The 25,495-nt window shown below is 43.2% G+C and overlaps 1 protein-coding gene across 9 annotated transcripts; it reads right to left on the bottom strand.

Moving 5' to 3' along the window:
• Window positions 1-1,041: 1,041 nt before the first annotated feature.
• Window positions 1,042-25,489, bottom strand: LOC110488482 (tripartite motif-containing protein 46). Of its 9 annotated transcripts, XM_036971263.1 has the most exons (14): window positions 25,356-25,392; window positions 25,022-25,106; window positions 23,674-23,745; window positions 17,377-17,641; window positions 17,038-17,191; window positions 15,682-15,880; window positions 15,445-15,591; window positions 14,958-15,053; window positions 14,210-14,463; window positions 9,709-9,830; window positions 8,612-8,950; window positions 5,682-5,911; window positions 3,221-3,288; window positions 1,042-2,908 (listed from the first exon to the last, which is right to left on the bottom strand). In XM_036971263.1, exons 4-14 carry the CDS (start codon window positions 17,633-17,635, stop codon window positions 2,443-2,445), a joined length of 2,334 nt encoding a protein of 777 aa, XP_036827158.1. In that variant the 5' UTR covers window positions 17,636-17,641; window positions 23,674-23,745; window positions 25,022-25,106; window positions 25,356-25,392; the 3' UTR covers window positions 1,042-2,442. The 9 variants fall into 9 exon arrangements, with proteins under 9 accessions (XP_036827158.1, XP_036827153.1, XP_036827152.1 ...); XM_036971258.1 differs by lacking the exon at window positions 23,674-23,745 and having other exon boundaries at window positions 25,356-25,489; XM_036971257.1 differs by lacking the exon at window positions 23,674-23,745 and having other exon boundaries at window positions 23,926-25,106; window positions 25,356-25,418.
• Between the last annotated feature and the right edge of the window lie 6 nt (window positions 25,490-25,495).

Here is a 25,495-nt window from a genome sequence, read left to right as displayed (position 1 = left end):
ATTGGGGTCAGGTGCCACAAAGAAGGACTTAGGAAAATGATTATTGGCTCAGAAGAGGGCAGCACAGCTGGCCCTTAAAAGTACACAGGGAGCTAACATTAATGATATGCATGTCAATCTCTCATGGCTCAAAGCGGAACAGAGATTGACTTCATTACTACTTGTTTTTGTAAGAAGTGTTGACAAGCTGAATATACCGAGCTGTTTTTAACGCTTTTTTGGATACTACATTTCACACCGTAAAACATGGAAGAGGAGGTGTTATGGTGTGGGGGGCCTATGCTGGTGACACTGTCTGTGATTTATTTAGAATTCAAGGCACACTTAACCAGAATGTTTACCACAGCATTTTGCAGCGATACGCCATCCCATCTGGTTTGGGCTTAGTGGGACTATCTTTGTTTTTCAACAGGACAATGACCCAACACACCTCCAGGCTCTACAATCCCCTGACCTCAACCAAATTGAGATGGTTTGGGATGAGTTGGACCGCAGAGTGAAGGAAAAGCAGCCAACAAGTGCTCAGCATATGTGGGAACTCCTTCAAGACTTTTGGAAAGGCATTCCAGGTGAAGCTGGTTGAGAGAATGCCAAGAGTGTGCAAATCTTTCATAAAGGCAAAGGGTGGCTACTTTGAAGAATCTCAAATATAAAATCTGTTTTTATTTGATTAACACTTTGGTTACTACATGATTCCATGTGTTATTTCATAGTTTGATGTCTTCACTCTTATTCTACAGTCTATAAAATATTACAAATAAAGAAAAACCATGGAATGAGTAGGTGTTTCCAAACTTTTGACTGGTACTGTACATCATTGGTCAAAACACTTGCAGTAGTCACCCCTATGCAGTTTGTAGGTTCCCCTCACAAAATAGGTTAAATTAACTGTTATATAAAAAGTGAATGGCAAGAGTCTGTTTTGACATGAAAGTACTCAGAATATGTGACACATTTTGCAAAGGACAATGCAAAGGACAATGAACTGAAGCTGGTTTGACTACTACTACCACCCAAAACAATAAGGAGGACAGATTTAGCTTATTTTCAGAATTTGTATTTATTTCGAGTTAATTGTTGGTCTATGTTTTTTATTTTTACAAACATTCTGCCAGCAGGAGAAGTCTACATTTCGTCTGCGTCCCACTTTTGACCAAGAATCGAGTTGGTCGAAAGTAGTGCACGATATAGGGAATAGGGTGCCATTTCAGAGACAACCTACATTTCTAGAAAGCTTATCATTCATAAGAAGCACTGCTCATTATTTACAATCAAGCCCACTTTGAAATAATCCAAAATATTCCCTAAAAGCCAAAATTATCATTAGCCAATGGTGATCAATATGATTATCAGACAAGTGAATTACTGCATTCTCGCTCCTTCTCCTACACACACACGCACGCACACACGCATGCACGCACACACTGCAGAAGTTAAACATTGGAAAAACAATCAATGCACAAACGTATTAATCAAGAAGCAAGTGATAAAGGTGGCTGAAGCCGAAGCAGTATCATTCAGTTCTTAATTACAGTATTGCCTCATGTTCATGTTATCCACCTAACTAAATCTACTGTCTACTCAATTACAACAGTATTTAGTCCAGAGAAATCACTTTGGTTGGGGTTGTGATGGAGTGAGTGGGAAGATTTCACTAACAGTCAGGACTTTTTACCATTGGAGATACACAGACATAGACGTGTGAAAAGTGTTAGTACACAGTGAAGGGGAACCTGTTATATGAAGTATCAAAAAACATAGATCCGTCAAATTCAAATCTGGACCTCAAAGCCAGTTCCACCAGGGACACCAGGTAGGTGCAATTAATTATCAGGTAGAACGGAAACCAGCAGATGCCCGGGACCTTGTAGGGTAAGATTTGAGTACCCCTGACCTAGATGAACACCCAGACATAACATGACTGAGAAAGAGTGTTTCTAAACTATATCTGTTCTTGCATATATATATATAAACATATATACTGTAAATATATACAGTATATATACAGTATAGTGTGGTTAATAGTGCAAGTGTCAGAGATATGAGACATTACATAATTGCTGTGTGTGTAATTTGACAGCTACTACTTAAGCAATTTAGTATTTCTGACAAAATAAAATGTGCAAACCCCCAAAATAATGCAGTAAAGTTAGACATTTGCATATTGGTTGCAATAAAAACTATTTTTCTCATACAAATGAAATACAAAACAACACAATCTCTGAGGTTACTAACTTTTTGCTCCGGCCAAGTAAATAGCTTACAATTAACTTTACATTCTATGTCCAATCAATCACCTCAGATGATTGATGCGCGTTTTAAAGGCAATGTTACCGCATTTGCGGAGATCGCATTCAAGGTAAACGCGGCAGATGTTGTCACAATTGGAAATTACCTTTAAATGTCAAGCGCGCTACGCCGTGGTTTCGGATTGAATCTGGCCTAGTTATTCAGATTAGTGACACGGGGTTGGATGGTGACCCTCCTGACTGGAGTCTGGTCTGCCATCCGATTGGCCACAAGCTCCTGTAACTGCAGCGCCCCTCCGCCAATAAAACAGAAAGCCGGGCAAACGGGGCCGGAGCAATCGACAGGCCCTTCCCACAGTGGACGGAGCGAGTGGGCATCGTAGAAAGTGACGCGACCCTTCTCGAAGTCAAGGCACACCCCGAGCCTGGGAGGCAGGGGGTAGGTGAGGCCCGTAGGCGAGGAGGCGGGGATGTTCCCGTTGGAGATGGTAGGGCTGCGGCGAGGGCTGGTGCCATTGGCGGGGCAACCATGGTTGTTATGATGGTTGGGACCGTGGGGCAGGAAGATCTTGCCCATCCCCATGGTGAGGAAGGAGAAGGGGGGAGGGGAGTCCAGGGAATCCTCCGCCCCACTGTCATGACCACTGTCTGGGTCATAGCTAGAGAGAGAGAGAGAGAGAGAGAGAGAGAGAGAGAGAGATGAGTCATACATACACAACTAGGGCCTGTATTCATAAAGCATCTCAGAGTAGGAAGGCTGATCTTCATGTCCACCTGTCCATGTAATTCTATTCATTATGCTGTAGGCATAAACTGATGAAGGCAAAACTGATCCTAGACCAGCACTCCTACTTTGAGATGTTTTTTGAATACAAGCCCTGATGTAGGTCAGTCTCTCCTCAACATATTTTCCCATTGACTACTTCCTGTACTCCATGCACTTTACAGCCTTAACCTCCAGCACCACTCACCGGGGACTGGCCATGTCTTGGGGAAGATGAAACCACTCCTGTAGTTTGGCCTCTAGGCCCACCCCCACCTGCGGAACAGATAGAGGCACTGAAAAGGCGCAGCAGCATTCAACGGGGTCTAAAATGATTGGCACCCTTGATAAAGATTAGCAAAAAAGACAGTATAAAATAATAATACAAATACTGAGCTATATTGTATGCTCCAGAATATTTTTAAATTACATTATTTTATACTAATACAATTGCTCAGAGAAATAGATTTTGTTTAACAAGAAATATATATTTTTCTCCGTTTAAATTGTTGTTTTTGTCATCATTATTTTGGTGTGTGTGATAAAACAGCTCTATTTTCATTTAATCTGACCATAGCACCGGTTCCAATCAAAGTGCCAATGCCGTTTAGGCAACTCCAGGCATTTACATTTGTTGGATGACGTAAAAATAGAGATCTTTGGCCATGCATACCAGTGGTGGGTTTGTCGTCGAAAAATAAGTAACGCATAATCAGAAAAGAACCCCATATCTACTGTAAAATATGGTGGAGGATCTTTGATGTTATGGGGTTATTTTGCTTCCACTGGTCCTGGGGCCCTTGTTAAGGTCAACGGCATCATGAACTTTACCAAGTACCTTGACATTTTAGGAAAAAAACTGGTTGCTTCTGCCATGAGGCTGAAACTTGGCTGCAAGTAGATCTTCCAGAAAGACAATAACCCCAAGCACACATCGATATCCACAACTGGTACATTTCCACAAACTCAACATTTTTCAATGGCCATATCTTCGGACTTGAACCCCATTGAAAACCTGTGGTTTGAATTGAATAGGGCAGTCCATAAGCACAGACGAAGTATATCAAGAATCCTGTACGGAGGTATGGTTTAGAATCCCTCACAGTGTGTTCTCCAATCTCATAAAATATTTTTTGAAAAATAACTTGCATGGTGAGTTATTGAAAGGTATTGAAAATGGGGTGCCAATAATTTTGACCCCTGTCTTTTTGAGAAAAATACGAGTTGTTAACTATAACTTTTTCTCTGAGCAATAATAATATCATACAATATGATTATTTTCACATTTGTTTTGCGTACAATATAGCCCAGTATTTTGTATTATTAATTTTTTGCTCATCTTTATCAAGGGTGCCAATAATTTCCGACGAGTACATTATTACCCAAGAGGTCAACATGCAAAAACACATATGATCACACATTCATTTTCATACACATTTTTGTATATAGCCTACAAAACCATACAAAATACACCACGCCATCTACAGTACAGTAAGGGCCAATCCCAAATTGCTCTTTAACTTCACTAGGGTAGGGGCATTATTTTCACCTCCGGATGAAAAGTGTGCCCAAAGTAAACCGCCTGCTACTCAGGCCCAGAAACTAGGATAGAAAACACTAAAGTTTCCAAAACTGTTCAAATAATGTCTGTGAGTATAACAGAACTGATTTGGCAGGCAAAAACCTGAGAAAAATTCATCCGTGAAGTGGGATTTTTTATGTTTGCAGTTTTCTATTGAATGCCATTACAGTATCCATTGACTTAGGACTCAAATTGCACTTCCTATGGCTTCCACTAGATGTCAACAGTCTTTAGAAATTGTTTCAGGCTTGTATTCTGACAAATGAGGGAGTAAGACCACTCTGAATGAGTGGACACTGCAGTGTCCCAGAGCTTTTTCATGCATGTGACCGAGACCACGCCTTTCTTGTTGACCTTTAATATTGACGACGTTATTGTCCGGTTGAAATATTATCGATTATTTAGGCTAAAAACAACCTGAGAATTTATTATAAACATTGTTTGACATGTTTCTACGAACTTTACGGATACTATTTGGATTTTTCATCTGCCTGTTGTGACTGCATTTGAGCCTGTGGATTACTGAACAAAACGCGCAAACAAAACGGAGGTTTTTGGATATAAAGAGGGACTTTATCGAACAAAACAAACATTTATTGAGTAAATGGGAGTCTTGTTAGTGCAACCATATGAAGATCATCAAAGGTAAGTTATTAATTGTATTGCTCTTCCTGACTTGTGTAACTCCTCTACTTGGCTGGTAACTGTTTGTAATGATTTGTCTGCTGGGCGCTGTTCTCAGATAATCGCATGGTATGCTTTCGCCGTAAAGCCTTCTTGTAATCTGACACCGTGGTTGCTCTGCAATTTCTCTGCAATTTCACTGGATGTTGGCCAGGTGGGATGCTACCATCCCACGTCCCCTAGTGAGGTTAAGCCCTATGCAGTAGCGGAGATCTGAGAGGATTTGATTGGCATAAGAAATATGGGTAAACGTCCACCTAGCCTATCAGAGGGCAAGGTGGAGTTATTACCAAATGGATTTCACCTGTCAAATCTTCTCAGTTCTCTACAGGTGAATAGGGCACGGGGCTTTCTGGGACGATATGGGATTGGGCAAAACTCTCTTCCCAGCCATTCCACTTGCCTTGACCAGATAGGAGCCGGGCTCCACTGAGCATGCCCAGTAGTGCCTGCCCTGGGTGATGGCCACGTCGCCCACCAGCAGGTCTGCAGTCAGGTGACAGGAAGTGAGCGCTAGGTCGGCGGCCTGCAGCAGGGACAGACCGGGGACGCTCCGGGCGCAGCGCTGCTCCTTACTCACCACCAGCCGGTCGGCATGGAGACCCCAGCGAGAGTCCAGGTAAAAATTTAACACTGAGAGAGGAAGGCAGGGGAGGAGAGTGCGATGGAGGGAGGCAGGAGGAGAGGGAGATGGAGGGAGAGGGAGGGAGGGTGGAAGGAGGAGTGCATTTTTAGGAAAGAGAGAAGCGGGAAGGGGAGGGTTTTGATGGGATGGAGTAAAGAAGTGAAATAGGAGAGAGGTAGAAGATAAGGGTACAGAGGAGGTAAATACAGGGATAGACTTAGACTTAGAATCAGGGCAAGGAAAGAACTAAGAGCGTTAAGAGAGGAGGAGAGGTATGGACAACATGCAAGTCCTCTGGAATGAGGAGAGGAGACAAGGACTAATAGAAAGGGAGTCAAACTGTCCATCAACAAACTGGAAACGGATAGAAAACATTCAAAGCCAAAGGTCAATCAAAAGAGGGGATGCATCTTTCCTAAACTGGGATCATTTTGGGGATTAATATTCCTGAGGGAAATATCACAGGATAGAATACTTTACCAGGGGAGACAAGGGATACATTGACCACTCAGGACTTCTCAGACCCATTAGCATGGATCTCAACCAACCAAACTGATTTGTCAAGCCTCAGGTCTTAACAAACAGCAAACCTCATCAACACACTCTGAGATTTCATTATGGGAGAGAGGGAAAAAGAGGGTGGCTGGGAGAACAAGAGATGCATGGTATACATGTAAAAGAGGTAGAGATACAGTGCCTTGCGAAAGTATTCGGCCCCCTTGAACTTTGCGACCTTTTGCCACATTTCAGGCTTCAAACATAAAGATATAAAACTGTATTTTTTTGTGAAGAATCAACAACAAGTGGGACACAATCATGAAGTGGAACGACATTTATTGGATATTTCAAACTTTTTTAACAAATCAAAAACTGAAAAATTGGGCGTGCAAAATTATTCAGCCCCTTTACTTTCAGTGCAGCAAACTCTCTCCAGAAGTTCAGTGAGGATCTCTGAATGATCCAATGTTGACCTAAATGACTAATGATGATAAATACAATCCACCTGTGTGTAATCAAGTCTCCGTATAAATGCACCTGCATTGTGATAGTCTCAGAGGTCCGTTAAAAGCGCAGAGAGCATCATGAAGAACAAGGAACACACCAGGCAGGTCCGAGATACTGTTGTGAAGATACAAAAAGATTTCCCAAGCTTTAAACATCCCAAGGAGCACTGTGCAAGCAATAATATTGAAATGGAAGGAGTATCAGACCACTGCAAATCTACCAAGACCTGACCTCTACCAAGAACTTTCAGCTCATACAAGGAGAAGACTGATCAGAGATGCAGCCAAGAGGCCCATGATCACTCTGGATGAACTGCAGAGATCTACAGCTGAGGTGGGAGACTCTGTCCATAGGACAACAATCAGTCGTATATTGCACAAATCTGGCCTTTATGGAAGAGTGGCAAGAAGAAAGCCATTTCTTAAAGATATCCATAAAAAGTGTCGTTTAAAGTTTGCCACAAGCCACCTGGGAGACACACCAAACATGTGGAAGAAGGTGCTCTGGTCAGATGAAACCAAAATTGAACTTTTTGGCAACAATGCAAAACGTTATGTTTGGCGTAAAAGCAACACAGCTGAACACACCATCCCCACTGTCAAACATGGTGGTGGCAGCATCATGGTTTGGGCCTGCTTTTCTTCAGCAGGGACAGGGAAGATGGTTAAAATTGATGGGAAGATGGATGGAGCCAAATACAGGACCATTCTGGAAGAAAACCTGATGGAGTCTGCAAAAGACCTGAGACTGGGACGGAGATTTGTCTTCCAACAAGACAATGATCCAAAACATAAAGCAAAATCTACAATGGAATGGTTCAAAAATAAACATATCCAGGTGTTAGAATGGCCAAGTCAAAGTCCAGACCTGAATCCAATCGAGAATCTGTGGAAAGAACTGAAAACTGATGTTCACAAATGCTCTCCATCCAACCTCACTGAGCTCGAGCTGTTTTGAAAGGAGGAATGGGAAAAAAATGTCAGTCTCTCGATGTGCAAAACTGATAGAGACATACCCCAAGCGACTTACAGCTGTAATCGCAGCAAAAGGTGGCGCTACAAAGTATTAACTTAAGGGGGCTGAATAATTTTGCACGCCCAATTTTTCAGTTTTTGATTTGTTCAAAAAGTTTGAAATATCCAATAAATGTCGTTCCACTTCATGATTGTGTCCCACTTGTTGTTGATTCTTCACAAAAAAATACAGTTTTATATCTTTATGTTTGAAGCCTGAAATGTGGCAAAAGGTCGCAAAGTTCAAGGGGGCCGAATACTTTCGCAAGGCACTGTATGTGCAAAGCAACAAGAGGAAAAATGAGAAAGGGTGTAGATGCTCACACTAACAGGCAGAGGTAGAAATGTGGATTGGGAGATTGGATCTAAGAGCGGAATGAGTGAGATGAGGAGAGATATGTGAAGACAAAGTGTAAAGAGGAAAGAAGCTAGGTTGGATAGAGAGATGGGATGGGTAAAGAGAGGGATGGGAGGAGAGATGGATGGTATGGGCAGAAAGAAGTATGGGAATGGGCAGAAAAAGAGAGACATTTGTCATTAAGATGATCTCCATGGATACTGTTCTGATGCATACCAGCTATACCAAGACTTATAATGAGGCCAAGTGTGTGTGTTCGTGTGTGTGTGTGCGCGTGTGTGTGTGTGTGTGTATAGTGTGTGTGCGCCTTTAGAACAGTGTATAGACCTCACCTGGTGCTGGCGGGGTGTGTAGGTACACCTCCTCACTGTACTCCCCGAAGCCGGCCTTGTTGCAGCCTCTCACCCTCAACACATACACACTGTCCATCTCCAACCTGTCAATCACAGCACTGGTCCCGCCCACTTCCTCCAGCCGCTGCCAGCCCCAGCGGGCCGCAGCCAATCGTCCTTGGATACCACCTCTGGCCCCGCCTCCTGGCACCACCCCACGGCGACGAAACTCAACAGAGAAGTGCCAGGCGGGAGCGGATTCCTGAGGCAGCCGCCAACACAGAAAAAGCTGGTCATAGGCCAGGGTCTTTTGGGTGTCAATTACAGGGGCCAGAGGGGCTGATGGGAGAAAACATTACAGCTGTCAGTCAGATGTTAGATTCACAAACATACAATTCTCTCTGGCTTGATTATACTGTATATGCAATACTACCAGATGTTCATTACAGTTTGTAGGGAAGCCTAGTGGTTAGAGCGTTGGACTAGAAACCGGAAGATTGCAAGTTCAAACCCCCGAGCTGACAAGGTACAAATCTGTCATTCTGCCCCTGAACAGTCAGTTAACCCCCTGTTCCTAGGCCGTCATTGAAAAAAAGAATTTGTTCTTAACCGACTTGCCTAGCTAAATAAAGGTAAAATAAATAAATAAACAGTTTGTAAACAAATCAAATCAAACTTTATTTGTCACATGCACCCGAATACGTAGACCTTACCGTGAAATACATAGTTGAAGACGCAGTATTATGACATAATTAAAGGTAGACTCAGCGAGATGACGTTGCCTTAACCCTCTCTGGCTGACTCTATCCTCCTTCACCTTCATATCCCCCTCCGTTATCCTCCACTCTCTCTCTGGCTGACTCTATCCTCCTTCACCTTCATATCCCCCCCTGTTATCCTCCTCTCTCTCTGGCTGACTCCATCCCTCCATGCCCCCCTAGACCCCACCTTCATCTTCCTCTCCTCTCTCTCTGGCTGACTATCCCTCTATGCCTCCCCAGCCACCTCCTCTTATCCTCTCTCTTGTGGACTCTATCCCGCTACCCTTCCCTAGCCCCAGGTCCCCTCCTTTATCTTTTTCTCCTCCTCTGTCTCACCCTGGATGAACTGCAGGTCTGTGAGGAGTTTGAGCTCTTTGGAGACATCCAGCTGGAAGTGTCTGAAGGAGGGATCAGCGGCCAGAGAGAAACACTGCAGCCCCTCGATGGACGTGGATAACCTTGGAGAGAGCGTGGAGGGGGGGAGATGGAGAGAGGGGAGGGAGAGAGAAAGGGAGATACATTTAGATGAATTGTTTGGGAGTAGACGAGACATACAACAAGTTGGGGGAGGGAGTCAATTTTATCATTAGGGTAATACACACAGAGATAGGCAGTATTTCTGTAACATGTACACTACCAGTCAAAAGTTTTAGAACACCTACTCATTCAAGGGTTTTTCTTTATTTCTACTATTTTCTACATTGTAGAAGAGTTTGCAAATCTGTCATCAAGGCAAAGGGTGGCTATTGGAAGAATGTCAAATATGAAACATATTTTGACTTGTTTAATACTCAGAACACCAAACAAAAACAACAAACGGCATCACAACCGTCACGTTCTGCCGGCTTCACAGAGCTAACAAAAAACAAGATCCCACAACATAGGTGGGAAAACAGGCTACCTAAGTTTGATTCCCAATCAGAGACAACGATAGACAGCTGCCTCTGATTGGGAACCACACTCGGCCAAAACAAAAGAAATACAAAACATAGAATGCCCACCCCACATCACACCCTGACCTCACCAAATAGAGAAATAAAACGTCTCTCTGAGGTCAGGGTGTGACAAGTACATATGCAGAGGGTTAGGCAAATTAACGTAGCAGGTTAGGAGAATTAGGCTAAGCTGTATCCCATCAAGACATGATCCCCAAAAAAGGCCAATAATAATACCCAGTGTGCTTTGCAGTTCATTTTTGGAATGTTCATTTTCACATACAGTGACTTATTTCACATTTTGTTGTGTTACAGCCTGAATTCAAAATAGATTAAATAAAACATTTTCTCACCCAGCTACACACAATACCCCATAACGACAAAATGAAAACATGTTCACATTTTTGGGGGCAAATTTATTGAAAATTAAATACAGAAATATTAAATGTACATAAGTATTCACACCCCTGAATCACTTTTGGCAGTGATTACAGCAGTGAATCTTTATGGGTAAGTCTCTAAGAGCTTTGCACACCTGGATTGTACAATATTTGACCATTATTCTTTTTTACATTCTTTAAGCTCTGTCAAGTTGATTGTTGACCATTGTTAGACAGCCATTTCCAAGTCTTGCGATAGATTCTCAAACCGATTTTAGTCAAAACTGTAACTCGGCCACTCAGAAACATTCAGTGTCATCTTGGTAAGCAACTCAGTGTAGATTTGGCCTTGTGTTTCAGGTTATTGTCCTGAATAATGGTGAATTTGTCTTCCAGTGCCTGTAGGAAAGCAGACTGAACCAGGTTTTCTTCTTGGATTTTGCTTGTGTGTACCTCTATTCTATTTATTTTCTATCCTAAAAACCTCCCTAGTCCTTGCAGATTACAAGCATACCATAACATGATGCAGTCACCACCATTCTTCAAAAAATATGAAGAGTGGTACTCAGTTATGTGTTGTTGGATTTGCCCCAACGCTTTGTATTCAGGACAAAAAGTAAATTTCTTTGCCACATTTTTTGCAGTATTATTTAAGTGCCTTGTTGCAAACAGGATGCATGTTTTTGTATTTTTATTCTGTACAGGCTTCCTTCTTTTCAGTCTGGAGTAAATACAATGTTGTTGATCCGTCCTAAGTTTTCTCATATCACAACCATTAAACTCTGTAACTCTTTTAATATCACCTTTGGCCTCATGGTAAAATCCCTGAGCAGTTTCCTTCCTCTTTGGCAACTGAGATAGGAAGGACGCCTCTATCTTTGTAGTGACTGGGTTTATTGATACACCATCCAAAGTCTAATTAACAACTTCACCATGCTCAAAGGGATATTCAGCATCTGCTTTTTTAAACTTTTTTTTTTTTACACATCTAGCAATCAGTCTCCTTCTTTGCGAAGCTTTGAAAAACCTCCCTGGTCTTTGTGGTTGAATCAGTGTTTGAAATTCACTACTCGATTGAGGGTCCTTACAGGTTTGAAACTAACTGTATGTTTGGGGTACAGAGATGGGGGTAGTTATTAAAAAATCAGGTTAACCACTATTATTGAACATGGAATGAGTCCATGCAACTTATTATGCAAATTGTTAAGCACAATTTTACTTCTGAACTTATTTAGGCTTTCCAAAACATAGGGGTTGAATACTTATTGACTGAAGACATTTCAGCTTTTCATTTTTTATGAATTTCTAAAAACATAATTCCACTGTGAAATCATGGGGTATTTGTGTGTAGATCGGAAGGGACTGTACATGTTTCATGCCACGGATCCATTGTCAGTCAGACAAACTATCATTGGAAACAGTGAACACCGGTTGGAGCACAACTAAACTCAGCAAAAAAACAAACATTCCTTTTTCAGGAGCCTGTCTTTCAAAGATAATTCATAAAAATCCAAATAACTTCACAGATCTACATTGTAAAGGGTTTCAACACTGTTTCCCATGCCTGTTCAATGAACCATAAACAATTAATGAACATGCACCTGTGGAACAGTTGTTAAGACACTAACAGCTTTTCAATTAAGGTCACAGTTATGAAAAGTTAGGACACTAAAGAGGTCTTTCTACTGACTCTGAAAAACACCAAAAGAAAGATGCCAAGGGTCCCTGCTCATCTGCGTGTGTCACACCGGGACCTGAGTATTCTTTGTTTTCTTTATATATTTTGGTTAGGTCAGGGTGTGACATGGGGTTTTGTAGGTTTATGGGGTTGTTTATCATCTAGGTGTTTATGTGTGTCTATGGTTGCCTAGATTGGTTCTCAATTAGAGACAGCTGTTTATCGTTGTCTCTGATTGGGAACCATATTTAGGCAGCCATCTTCTTTGGGTATTTCGTGGTTATTGTCGATGTCTAGTTGCCTGAACGTTTGTAGTATAGCTTCACGTTCATTTTGATATTTTGTTTGTTTGTTTGTTTAGTGTACTTCGTGTTTGTTTTCATCTATCATTAAAAGGGTGTATTCACATCACGCTGCTCTTTGGTCTCCTCACTAGGACGTTTGTGACAGCGTGAACGTGCCTTAGGCATGCTGCAAGGGGGCATGAGGACTGCAGATGTGGCCAAGGCAATGAATTGCAATGTCTGTACTGTGAGACGCCTAAGACAGCGCTACAGGGTGAGGCTGAGAGAGGCTGGACTGAGGGCTTGTAGGTCTTCACCAGACATCACCGGCAACAACGTCGCTGGGCCAGACAGGACTGGCAAAAAGTGCTCTTCACTGACGAGTCGCGGATTTGTTTCACCAGCGGTGATGATCGGATTCGCGTTTATCGTCGAAGGAATGAGTGTTACACTGAGGCCTGTACTCTGGAGCGGGATCGATTTGGAGTTGGAGGAACCATTATGGTCTGGCGCGGTGTGTCACAGCATCATCGGACTGAGCTTGTTGTCATCGCAGGCAATCTCAACGCTGTGCGTTACAGGGAAGACATCCTCCTCCCTCATGTGGTGCCCTTCTTGCAGGCTCATCCTGACATGACCCTCCAGCATGACAATGCCACCAGCCGTACTGCTTGTTCTATGCGTGATTTCCTGCAAGACAGGAATGTCAGTGTTCTGCCATGGCCAGCGAAGAGCCCAGATCTCAATCTCATTGAGCACGTCTCGGACCTGTTGGATTGGAGGGTGAGGACTAGGGCCAATCCCACCAGAAATGTCTGTGAACTTGCAGGTGCCTTGGTGGAAGAGTGGGGTAACATCTCATAGCAAGAACTGGCAAATCTGGTGCAGTCCATGAGGAGGAGATGCACTGCAGTACTTAATGCAGCTGGTGGCCACACCAGATACTGACTGTTACTTTTGATATTGACCCCTCTTTTGTTCAGGTACACATTATTCCATTTCTGTTAGTCACATGTATGTGGAACTTGTTAAGTGTATGTCTCAGGTGTTGAACCTTGTTATGTTCATACAAATATTTACACATGTTAAGTTTGCTGAAAATATATACGCAGTTGACAGTGAGAGGACGTTTCTTTTTTTGCTGAGTTTAACAAAGAACAACATCACTAAAACCACGCCATGTTATTTTGATCTAACAGGTATGTATAATGGTTCCCTCTTGTGTCCATTTGTTATTTTTCTGGTGATGTGGGATGAGCAACGAAAACACACAGAAAAAGGAAAGAAGCATAGACAATAGACATTGATAGAAGGAGTGGGAGTAGAAATGGAACAATAACAACAGAGAAACAAACAAACAAAGGAACAGAAAAATTAACAAACAACAAAACTAGGGAGTTAAAGAGTCCTGGGTATGCGTCCCTAATAGCACACTATTCCCTACAGTGCTTTTGACCAGAACCCTATGTGGAATAGGGTGTTATTTGTATAACAATAAGGTGCTATTGTTTAAGTTGCCACGCTGTCTGCTGTCCAGCCAGTCAGACCTATTGTGTGTACCTGCTGTGTGTCTGGCGCGCTGCCTGGACGAAGCAGGGCGGGTCCGTCTCCTTCAGCAGCTCCTGGGACAACGCCATGAGGCCTGCATGCTCCAGCAGGCTCCGCCTCTCCGCCACCTGGCCCGCCAACGCCTCACCCCGCTTCTGTCTCGCCCTCTCCAGAGCCTCGGTCAATGAGGCGTGGCGCTCGGCGAGGAGGGCAGTCAGGTCCCTCACGCTCTGGGACAGCTGCTCCCGTGCCGCTACGCTGTTGGCCTGGGGACAGACAGCAACACACAGGGAGGTTAGGACCATAGAGATATACTGTATATGAATCTATATTATTCTAGAGTTGTGTTCTATTTCATTCTGTGATTAACACAGTCAGACAGCAACACACAGAGAGGTTAGGTGGACCACAGAGATTATGTATTACACAGCAACACACAAGTTAGGACCATAGAGCAAGATATTTTATATACAGAATACAGTAGCATATGATGTTTACTTACTGTGGTAAACAGTGTTGTCCATCGTGGTGTGGTCAGTAGGATCAATGATCCTAATTTGCCTAAATATTCTGAAATAACTTGAAATGGCCATGGTCTAATTGACTCAACAACCAAAAACACATGTCGAAGTTAAACTTTCTTCACAAACCAGAAAATCTATAGTTATTGCTGGTTCTTTATCAAAGTTAGCTGCTTTGTAGTATACTCCTCTGGTGGGGTATTTCTGGAGCTCTGCAGACTGCAGTATTATTTAGTCACCTCTGTCTGAGTGATAGCACTCTCCAGCTGTGTGATCTGGCCCAGCACCGTCTCTTGGTTGGCCAGAACGTAGTTCATCTCCTTGGTAATCTTGTCCTGACAAATAAACAGTGACAACAAACAAAGAGTTTAACACCCAGACCAGACTTAAATCCTAATGCACAACAGTAGCTCTGTATTGCACTACATTTTAACTGTACTCATCTCTTACACACTGGATGATCTAAACACACAGTTCAATGGCTACTCTTACCCCTTTCCTGTCATGCACTGTACTACTAGACTAACCACCAACCATTGAGGGCCAATCTCCATTGCATGTGATATCCACTAATGCCACTGAGTATAACAACTATTGCCATTTAGCAGATACTTTTATGCAAAGCAGCTAAAAGGTATTACATACATTATTCAGTATATTGTACAGTATAAGGCCAATGCAGGAACCATGCTATAACCAATTAAGCTATTGCACCCAGATGCCCACCTTGAGAGTCTGGTAGGCCTGGGCGACTGGTGCCACTTTGTGCCCGGCGTGTACGCGGCGCAGCTTGCAGAGCGGGCACAGCAACCGCTGGCACGTCCTACAGTAGAAGTGCAGACGCTCCTGGTCATGCTCAGGACACGACAGAACCTTGAGGAGTAGAGGCAAGAGGGATGAGAGAGAGGAGAGAAGAGAGGGATGAGAGAGGACAGAGAGGGATGAGAGAGAGGCAGGCCTCACCTTGGGCCTGAAGTTGAGGGTGGGCTGGACGTGTTCGTGCTGGGCGCGCGGTGTCCCCCAGGGGTGGTAGAGCTTGAAACACTCGTTACAGAAGCTGGCTCGGCAGTCGGCGCAGCCCTTAGTGGCCTCCAGGGACTGGGGAGGCTTGCAGAACTGACACATCACAGCCACACTGCCTAGGCTCACTGTGTGTCTGTATCTGAGAGGAGGAGGGGAGAGAGGGAGTGGGGAGGGAGGAGAGGGGAATGATTAAAGGGAGGAGGATAGGGGAGAGAAAGAGAGAGCATTGGGCGAATTAGGGCTGGATCGAAGTGGAAAGGGGGTGAGTGAAGGTGAAAAGAAGTGGGAAAAAAGAGAGACAAAAAAGAATACGGTGGAAGGAGAAAACGGTGCCAAGACAGAGAGAGAGTGGATGGGTAAGACATGGTGATAAATATCATAAAGAGATTACTGTACAGGGGGGAAATAAGTTGCTTGCAGTTACACTGCAGTAGTCCAGTGGAAGTGTAGTGTATGTCCTGCTGCAGGTTGCAGGAGCTCTGCTAGCTTCCTCTCTAGCGCAGCTTCACGCTGATTAACAAGAGTCAGCACTTGGCACCCTATTCCCACTATGTAGTGCACTACTTTTGACCAGGGTCCGCGCTACTTTTTAGCAGGGTGCCATTTGGGACGCAGAACTTGGACACGCTCTCTCACTCACTATTTAAGGGGCTAAAGCTGCTACTAAGTGAAATGTTACACTATAGCCTACCCTGCAGCATAGAGGCATGTAACAACCGACCACCACACAGTGTGAATGCTGTTTTTATAGGTATCTTTGTCTGAGTGTGTTTGTGCACGTGCATGTGTGTGTGCGCGTGTGTGTGTGTGTCAGGGGCAGCAGGTATCCTAGCGGTTAAGAGGTTAGGCCAATAACCGAAAGGTCGCTGGTTCAAATCCCCGACTAGGTGAAAAAACTGTCAAGGTGCGCTTGAGCAAGGCACGTAACCCTAACTGCTCCTGTAAGTCGCTCTGGATAAGAGTGTCTGCTAAATGACTCAAATGTGAGATCTGAACCTCTTGGGAAACAAAAATCTTAAACAGAAATTCCTTCCTGATGGTGACACTGATTTTGCAGGCAGGGAGGGCTACATCCTCCCTTACAGAAGAACCACGATTTCACGGAAAATTCAGAATTTCGGAACACCAAATGTGATCATGTGTTTTGCATGTTATCACATTAACTTCAGATAAGATCACATGGGATCACGTGAAATTCTCGATTTTTCACGTAAGGGGTCACAAGACCATGAACCGACACCTCCCCTCCATATGATTGTGCATACGCGTAAGTGTGTATAAGTGTGTGTGTGTTACCTCTCTACAATGCGCTCCAAGGTAAGGTTACGCAGGCAGTCAGCCAGACCCTTCTCTCCCAGCTCTACCTCCCTCCCACAGGGCGGGCATGGAAATAACATTGCATGGGGTGGTTCCTTACGCCGTCGCCCCGGCGACAGATAGGTACCAAATCCTGGATACAGGGTGGGAGAGGGGATGGGTAAAGGGTGGAGGAGAATAGAGTAAAAACAAGAATCAGAGTAGGATGTGTATTCCCATCGCATCCCCAGACTAGTCCTATTGGTCGTCACATTCGACATTGAATCTAAAGACACACACACTCTCTCTCATGTGCACACACTCACACACAAACATTACCTGAACGTAGCACGCGGTCAATGGGTCGATGGTCGGCCTTGCTGGGCATGGGCCTGCGTGCCTGGTGGGGAGAGCGGGTGTTGGGGGTGGAGGCAGGAGAGTTGGGCTCGGGCGGCAACTCCGGAGGAGGGTAGCCATTTTGAACCAGGACCTCGGAGGCACACATCAGACAGACGCTGTGCTGACACGGCAGGACCACAGGCTGCTTGACGATCTCCTTACACACCGGGCAATGCAGCTCGCGCTCCATGCTCTTCATGTTAGACTAGGGAGGAGGGAGATGGAGAGAGTCAATGAATCACACAGGTACAGCAGATAGACAGAGCTAAGGCTGTCCCATGTCGCTCAGTTGGCAGAGCATGGCGCTTGCAAGGTCAGGGTTGTGGGCCACTACTGTACGTCGCTCTGGTTAGAGTGTTTGCTAAATGACCTAAATGTAATATAAATGGGGAGTCTCTACTACATTGATATTCAAGGGAATTACTGTAATTAATTGAACTAAAATGAACCCACCAAGACAACAACAAAAAAGGAGGGTGTCCAGGGATTAATTTTTAATACATTTTTTGAAAAGAGACCGAAGTATGTACGGGACAGAAACAGAGGAATGACATGAAGAAAATTTAAGAGAGTTATAGAAATAAAACAAATAGCTGCACCACCAACTACAATAAACCGCAGCACTCAAGATCCATAAACATGCAAGTCACGAGAACACAGAGCACAGGAGATGAGCTCGGTAACTGAGTGAGATACAGAGAGGCTGAGAGGTCGAAGGAGGAGAGATAGGCTGACATCCCAAATTACACCCTAGTCCCTATATAGTGCACTAACTTTGACCAGAGCCTTATGGCCTTGGTAAAAAAGAATGCACTATATAGGGCCATCGAACTGAACTATGGGCCTCGAAACCAATTCCACCGCATTTTTTCATTGTTCCCCTATAATCAGGGACTGATTTAGACCGGGACACCAGGTGAGTGTAATTAATTATCAGGTAGAACAGAAAACCAGGAGGTTCCGGACTTCGTAGGGTAAGAGTTGAATACCCCTGATTTAGATAATAGAGTGCCATTTGGGATGCAGCCGTAGCGTGAGAGAGGGCAGAGATTTCTCTAGCTAAGTGTTAACGTGACATTATGACAGTGGGCTTTATAAATAGCTGTCCTCAATGGGCTGTCAAAACAGTGTGAGACGCGTTAAATATCAATAAGGAAGGAGGACCAGACATTTTGTAATTCCTGCACACGCCTGATCCGGAGTGTGTGTGTGTCTGTGAGTTTCTGAGTTTGTGTGTGTGTGTGTGTGTGTGTGTGTGTGTGTGTGTGTGTGTGTGTGTGACCCCTGGTCCCGATGAGTTCATTCCACACACCTCTGCTGTATAGACAGGTGCTCCCTGCTGTCACACACACCATACCTGGGTGTATTCATAAAGTTTCCTGCAGAAGTGCTGATCTAGAATCAGTTGAGCCTTTTCGAGCATAATGAATAAGATCTATATAGACAGTGGGACCTGATCCAAGACCAGCACTCCTACTCTGAGACGTTTTATGAATACAGACCTAGATCGGAAGGATGAATGGAGGAAATGCATTTGTAATGCTGAAGATAGCGTGTCCCTTAGAGCTAGACAGTGGGCACTGATAGGTCCAAGACTAGGTGTGTTGCTTCTGTGGTTGCCCTTGACAGAGGTCTGAGACATAAAGCTTTGGCTAAAACAGCTAGCGGCTAGATTCTAGCTGTTTAACTTTTTAGATCATAATGAGTAAGATTACATGGACAGGGGGGACCTGATCCTAGATCAGCATTCCTACTCTGAGTGAAGGAAATTAATGAATTAATGAGTGAATGAGTGAGTGAATGAATGAAGGAAATCCCCCTGTAAACTGTAGCAGCGAAGGTGCTATCCAGAACCTAAAAGGGTTCTTCGGCTGTCCCCATAGGAGAACCCTTTGAATAACCATTTTTGGTTGCAGGTAGAACCCTTTTCTACAGAGGGGTTCAACATTAAACCTAAAAGGGTTCTCCTATGGGGACAGCCAAAGAACCCTTTTGGAACCCTTTTTTTATGAGAGTGTAACTGCTGCAGGAATGCATTAACATTGATAGCACACACACACACACACACACACACACACACACGCACACACACACACACACACACACACACTGCCACAATTTAATCAGACAGATTACATTGAAAACTACTTAACCTAATATCCATTATATTGATTGCAGAGGGGAGAGGGGAGAGGAAGAGGATAACAACCTCCCTTTGAATTTTCTAAACTAACCACATCCACTTGAATTACATTATTTGCATTTGATTATATGATTTAAGCAACAATATAAACTGGGTGGTTCAAGCCCTGAATGCTGATTGGCTGACAGCTGTGGTATATCAGACCATATACCACTGGTATGACAAAACATTTATTTTTACTGCTCTAATTACATTGATAACCAGTTTATAATAGTAAAAAGGCACCTCAGGGTTTTGTGGTATATGTGCAATATACCACAGCTAAGGTCTGTATCCAGGCACTCTGCATTGTGTCGTGCTTAAGAACAGCACTTACAGTGAGGGAAAAAAGTATTTGATCCCCTGCTGATTTTGTACGTTTTCCCACTGACAAAGAAATGATCCGTCTATAATTTTAATGGTAGATTTATTTGAACAGTGAGAAAAAAATAAAAATAAATTAAAAACGCATGTTAAAAATGTTATAAATTGATTTGCATTTTAATGAGGGAAATAACTATTTGAGACCCTCTCAATCAGAAAGATTTCTGGCTCCCAGGTGTCTTTCATACAGGTAACGAGCTGAGATTAGGAGCACACTCTTAAAGGGAGTGCTCCTAATCTCAGTTTGTTACCTGTATAAAAGACACCTGTCCACAGAAGCAATCAATCAATCAGATTCCAAACTCTCCACCATGGCCAAGACCAAAGAGCTCTCCAAGGATGTCAGGGGCAAGATTGTAGACCTACACAAGACTGGAATGGGCTTCAAGACCATCGCCAAGCAGCTTGGTGAGAAGGTGACAACAGTTGGTGCGATTATTCGCAAATGGAAGAAACACAAAAGAACTGTCAATCTCCCTCGGCCTGGGGCTCCATGCAAGTCTAGAGTCATAGTCACCAAGAAAACAATTGGTAACACACTACGCCGTGAAGGACTGAAATCCTGCAGTGCCCGCAAGGTCCCCCTGCTCAAGAAAGCACATATACATGTCCGTCTGAAGTTTGCCAATGAACATCTGAATGATTCAGAGGACAACTGGGTGAAAGTGTTGTGGTCAGATGAGACCTAAATGGAGCTCTTTGGCATCAACTCAACTCGCCGTGTTTGGAGGAGGAGGAATGCTGCCTATGGGAGGAGGAATGCTGCCTATGACCCCAAGAAACCATCCCCACCGTCAAACATGGCGGTGGAAACATTATCCTTTGGGGCTGTTTTTCTGCTAAGGGGACAGGACAACTTCACCGCATCAAAGGGACGATGGACGGGGCCATGTACCGTCAAATCTCGGGTGAGAACCTTCACTCAGCCAGGGCATTGAAAATGGGTCGTAGATGGGTATTCCAGGATGACAATGACCCAAAACACACGGCCAAGGCAACAAAGGAGTGGCTCAAGAAAAAGGTGGCCTAGCCAGTCTCCAGACCTTAATCCCATAGAAAATCTGTGGAGGGAGCTGAAGGGTCGAGTTGCCAAACGTCAGCCTCAACCTTAATGACTTGGAGAAGATCTACAAAGAGGAGTGGGACAAAATCCCTCCTGAGATGTGTGCAAACCTGGTGGCCAACTACAAGAAACGTCTGACCTCTGTGATTGCCAACAAGGGTTTTGCCACCAAGTACTAAGTCATGTTTTGCAGAAGGGTCAAATACTTATTTCCCTCATTATTAAAATGCAAATAAACGTATAACATTTTTGACACGCATTTTTATGGATTTTTTTTGTTTGTTATTCTGTCTCTCACTGTTCAAATAAACCTACCATTAAAATTATAGACTGATAATTTCTTTGTCAGTGGGCAAATGTACAAAATCAGCAGGGGATCAAATACTTTTTTCCCTCACTGTAGCTGTGGTATATTGATAATATACTACACTTCCTTGTGCCTTATTGCTTAAATATAGCACAGCCTAAATCAATTGATACATTTCCCACATTACAGTTTTTTTCAATCACTTTGGAAAAAAATTCAGATATAAGTGGTACATTTTCAAAATTTTAAGTAAAAAACTCTTAACCGATAACACTTGTAATGCCCCCTATCTTATGTTCAGAAACTTTGACTGTGCATTCATTGGGGTTTCACACATTTTTCACCCCTGAGCCATTCATGAAAAATCTAAGTTTTCCGTGAAATACCATGTGCACATTTGGTTCAGTCACCAATACATCAGATAATGATAGGCTCACCATTTAGTCATTTTAACTACCATTTAATCCAATCGCATTTTCCATACAGTACTTGACTATAAATTGACATGAACCATTTCGTTTTTTGTATCCAATGGCGGGTTGTGAGGACGTTGAGAAATATGTCAGTGTTACCGTTTTATTATCCATATACAGTACATACATAGGACAAATCATCAGAAATAGGGGCATTTTAAAGCAGTTTGCTAAAAACGTATCATAGTGTTTTCTGCCCCATGCAAGATTGTACAAGATCATGTTTTCTACGTGACTTGTCAACTGATGCGGTACCACCTATCTATCTGCTTGACAAAATGGATTTGCTTACAGTGCATCAATGAAATTCAGATAGCGAGTGGAATATATTGCTATATACAACCCAGATCTTTCAGCAGTGCATTGTACACTACACTCTTAGGGGGAAAAAAGGTGCTATCCAGAACCTTAAAGGGTTCTTCGGCTGTCCCCATAGGAGAACCATTTGAAGAACCCTTTTTGGTTCTTCGGTTTGCACGACCGAAGAATTTCTGCACAAACTGTCAGAAACCGTCCCAAGGAAGCTCATTTGCGTGCTCATCGTCCTCACAAGGGTCTTAACCTGACTGCAGTTTGGTGTCATAACAGACTTGTGGGCAGATGCTCGCCTTCGATGACCACTGGCAAGCTGGAGAAGTGTGCATTTCACAGATGAATCCCGGTTTAAACTATGCCAGGTAGATTGCCGGGCAGTATGGTGCAGTGTGGGCGAGTGGTTTCAACGTTGTGAACAGAGTGCCCCACGGTGGTAGTGGGGTTATGGTATGGGCAGGCATAAGCTACGGACAACGAACACAATTGCATTTTATCGATTGGCAATTTTTATGCAGAGAGATACCTTGAAGAAATCCTGAGGCCCATTGTCTTGTCATTCATCACCTCATGTTTCAGCATGATAATGCATGGCCCAGTCAGTGTCTCAAGGATCTGTACACAATTCCTGGAAGCTGAAAATGTCCCAGTTCTTCCATGGCCTGCATATTCACCAGACATGTCACCCATTGAGAATGTTTGGGATGCTCTGGATCAATGTGTACGACAGTGTGTTCCAGCTCCTGCCAATACCCAGCAACTTCACACAGCCAGTGAAGAGTAGTGGGACAATATTCCACAGGTCACAATCAACAGCCTGACCAACTCTATGCGAAGGAGATGTGTCGCGCTGCATGAGGCAAATGGTGGTCACCAGATACTGATTGGTTTTCTGATCCACACCCTTACCTTTTTTTTTAAAGGTATCCATGACAACATATGCATATCTGTATTCTCAGTCATGTGAAATCCATAGATTAGCGCCTAATGAATTTATTTCAATTGACTGATTTCCTTGTATGTAAGTTAAATATTTTTAATTGTTGCATGTTGTGTTTATTTTTTTGTTCAGTGTACAGTATATACGTTAACTATACACTACTTTTGGTCCAGCAGTTAACAGTTTTGAGCAGTTTGATTAAATGATAGTTAATTGTATTGTTAACAAATGACAAGAACATCATATCAAAAGTAGGCTTATTGCATTTTGAAAAGCAGATACTTCGATTGAATATGTATCCAACTTGAAAGAGTGATTTGATGCAATTAACAAGTGACTGTGAATTCATTTATTGTACTCAGTCAATTTAAAATGTGCTTAGAGTTTTGAAACATGAGCCATTTTCGTTTGGATTTTTGTGCTTACAGTTGTGAAAATGTACCACATAGCCAGCCTACTTGTTGAAATTGCACCAAAGCGATTTTTTGGGGGTATTATATGAAGCAATACCAAACAATCCACACACACATCACATCATAAAAAACATGCAGACCTGAAAGATCATTTATAATTTACCAGCAGGACATGGTTAGAGATCCTGTCTCGCTGTCATTCACCAATGTCAAATCCGTCCTGTCCTTTCTTGTTCTGTTCAAAACAGCCGGCGACTAAATTAGTAATAGGCTAGACAGGCTATGCTACACTGGCTACAATCTATTGACGCCCACAAATTAGTTTTCCAAATAGGAAAATTGATTTGCAATGCGATGTCTGTCTGTCACCGGTTTGATTTCCAGAACACGCGTTGTGCTACAGCGTATTTCTTACCTTCAACTGGAATCGAGGCGCCATGATATGAAGGTTTCTTCCATAGTAATCTGAGCGACGCACCCAGAGGGGATAGTAGAAACTGAAAGCCGGGGGTATTTCTGCCCCGCCACAAGGTGTGGCATGGGAGAGTTGTGAGATGCAAATATTTAAGGACTCCCTTTTCATTCCTGTTAATATAGTGCGTAAAAAATAGTTATTTTCAGTCTTTCATTGTTCTTATTTTTCAAAACTAGGTTAGCCCATTGCGCTGTGCAATATTCGGTACCCTAGTTTTTTTTTTTATCTCCCCCTCTGCTGCGCAAGACCGCGCCGCTTTCCTGCATCCCGTCTCCATGGTAACGAGCATCCGTGGTCCATGCGCATCCCCGGAGCATGCACAAAACGCGTAGCATTTTAGTTGCACGGCTCCTTTATTTGTTTCCAGTGTCTAATGTTGCATTTGAGTAGGCATATGGTCTACATTTCTTTAGCATTTTTGTTGTCCACCCCAAAAATATATATACATGATAGAGCACCTTATAGCCTAGTTCTCAAAAATGTTGCCCAAAAAGGGTAACGCCTATAAAAGGCCTATAAGTGGTTCAAATGCATTTGGTAGGCATCCACATATTTGCAGGTGAATTCAATGGAAATTGGAATATTGCCTAATGGGAATAGTATGGTAAATGATAGTGTTATTTAAAACATAAATATATGTTTCCTTTTGGTCTAGGTTGAAGAATAGTTAGGCCATCATAACGAATTCATGACCACATTCAAGGTAGAGGAATGGGGTGGAAGGGGAATAGATTTTCTAGAAAACAGTGTATAGACAGGCCTATATCACCTAAAAATAAGATACCAATGTGTTACATTGAGCCGTGTTAAATGTTAGAAATTATGTCGTAGAGGGGTCCGACAGATGCATATGGGGGCGAATCATACACCTGAAAATAAATGGTGATCTATTTCTGGTAGCCAAGGCTTTAGGCTACTGCCTGCATCATTAGCCTATAAAATGTAATAGGCTATTAGTAGACTACAACGGGGAAACAACAAACCATGTAAACATATACAAATCACTGACATGACCAGATACATACATGTTACTCACACTAATACGAACCAGAGCGTCCATCATTGAAGAAGTGAGCGTTCAATCCGATTGTGCCTCCTTCGATGAATTAGACATGATAGGCCTACCGTTATCATAACAATAACAACAGGTGTCATGAAGGCAAAAACGGCAAAATAGATATTCATAACTCCTGGATCAATATAGCGTATTTAGCCATAATAAACATTTGCGCATTATTGGAAATGGACGCATGCGCATGAGCCTACAACCTCCAAAAAAACCTTAACAAAATAAAAAATGAAGCCAAATGGAAGAGAGAAATGGAATTTGTAACCAAATGAAATGAAAGCGAACATGAAAATACACACACCATTCCAAATCCTGCCAGATTATGTGCTTGGTAGGCTACTCCCCACCTTGTCGTCTCTCAACCTTCATTTACCGAATCACATCAGCCTCGGAAATTCTGCCACGATTCAGTTTTTCTGTCTCTGTCGGGGTGAGGACTAC

Source organism: Oncorhynchus mykiss, chromosome 32 (genome assembly GCF_013265735.2).
Source record: "Oncorhynchus mykiss isolate Arlee chromosome 32, USDA_OmykA_1.1, whole genome shotgun sequence".
NCBI lineage: Eukaryota > Metazoa > Chordata > Actinopteri > Salmoniformes > Salmonidae > Oncorhynchus > Oncorhynchus mykiss.
The sequence above is the reverse complement of the archived record's forward strand: the minus strand, read 5'-3'. Positions and strand labels throughout refer to the sequence as shown.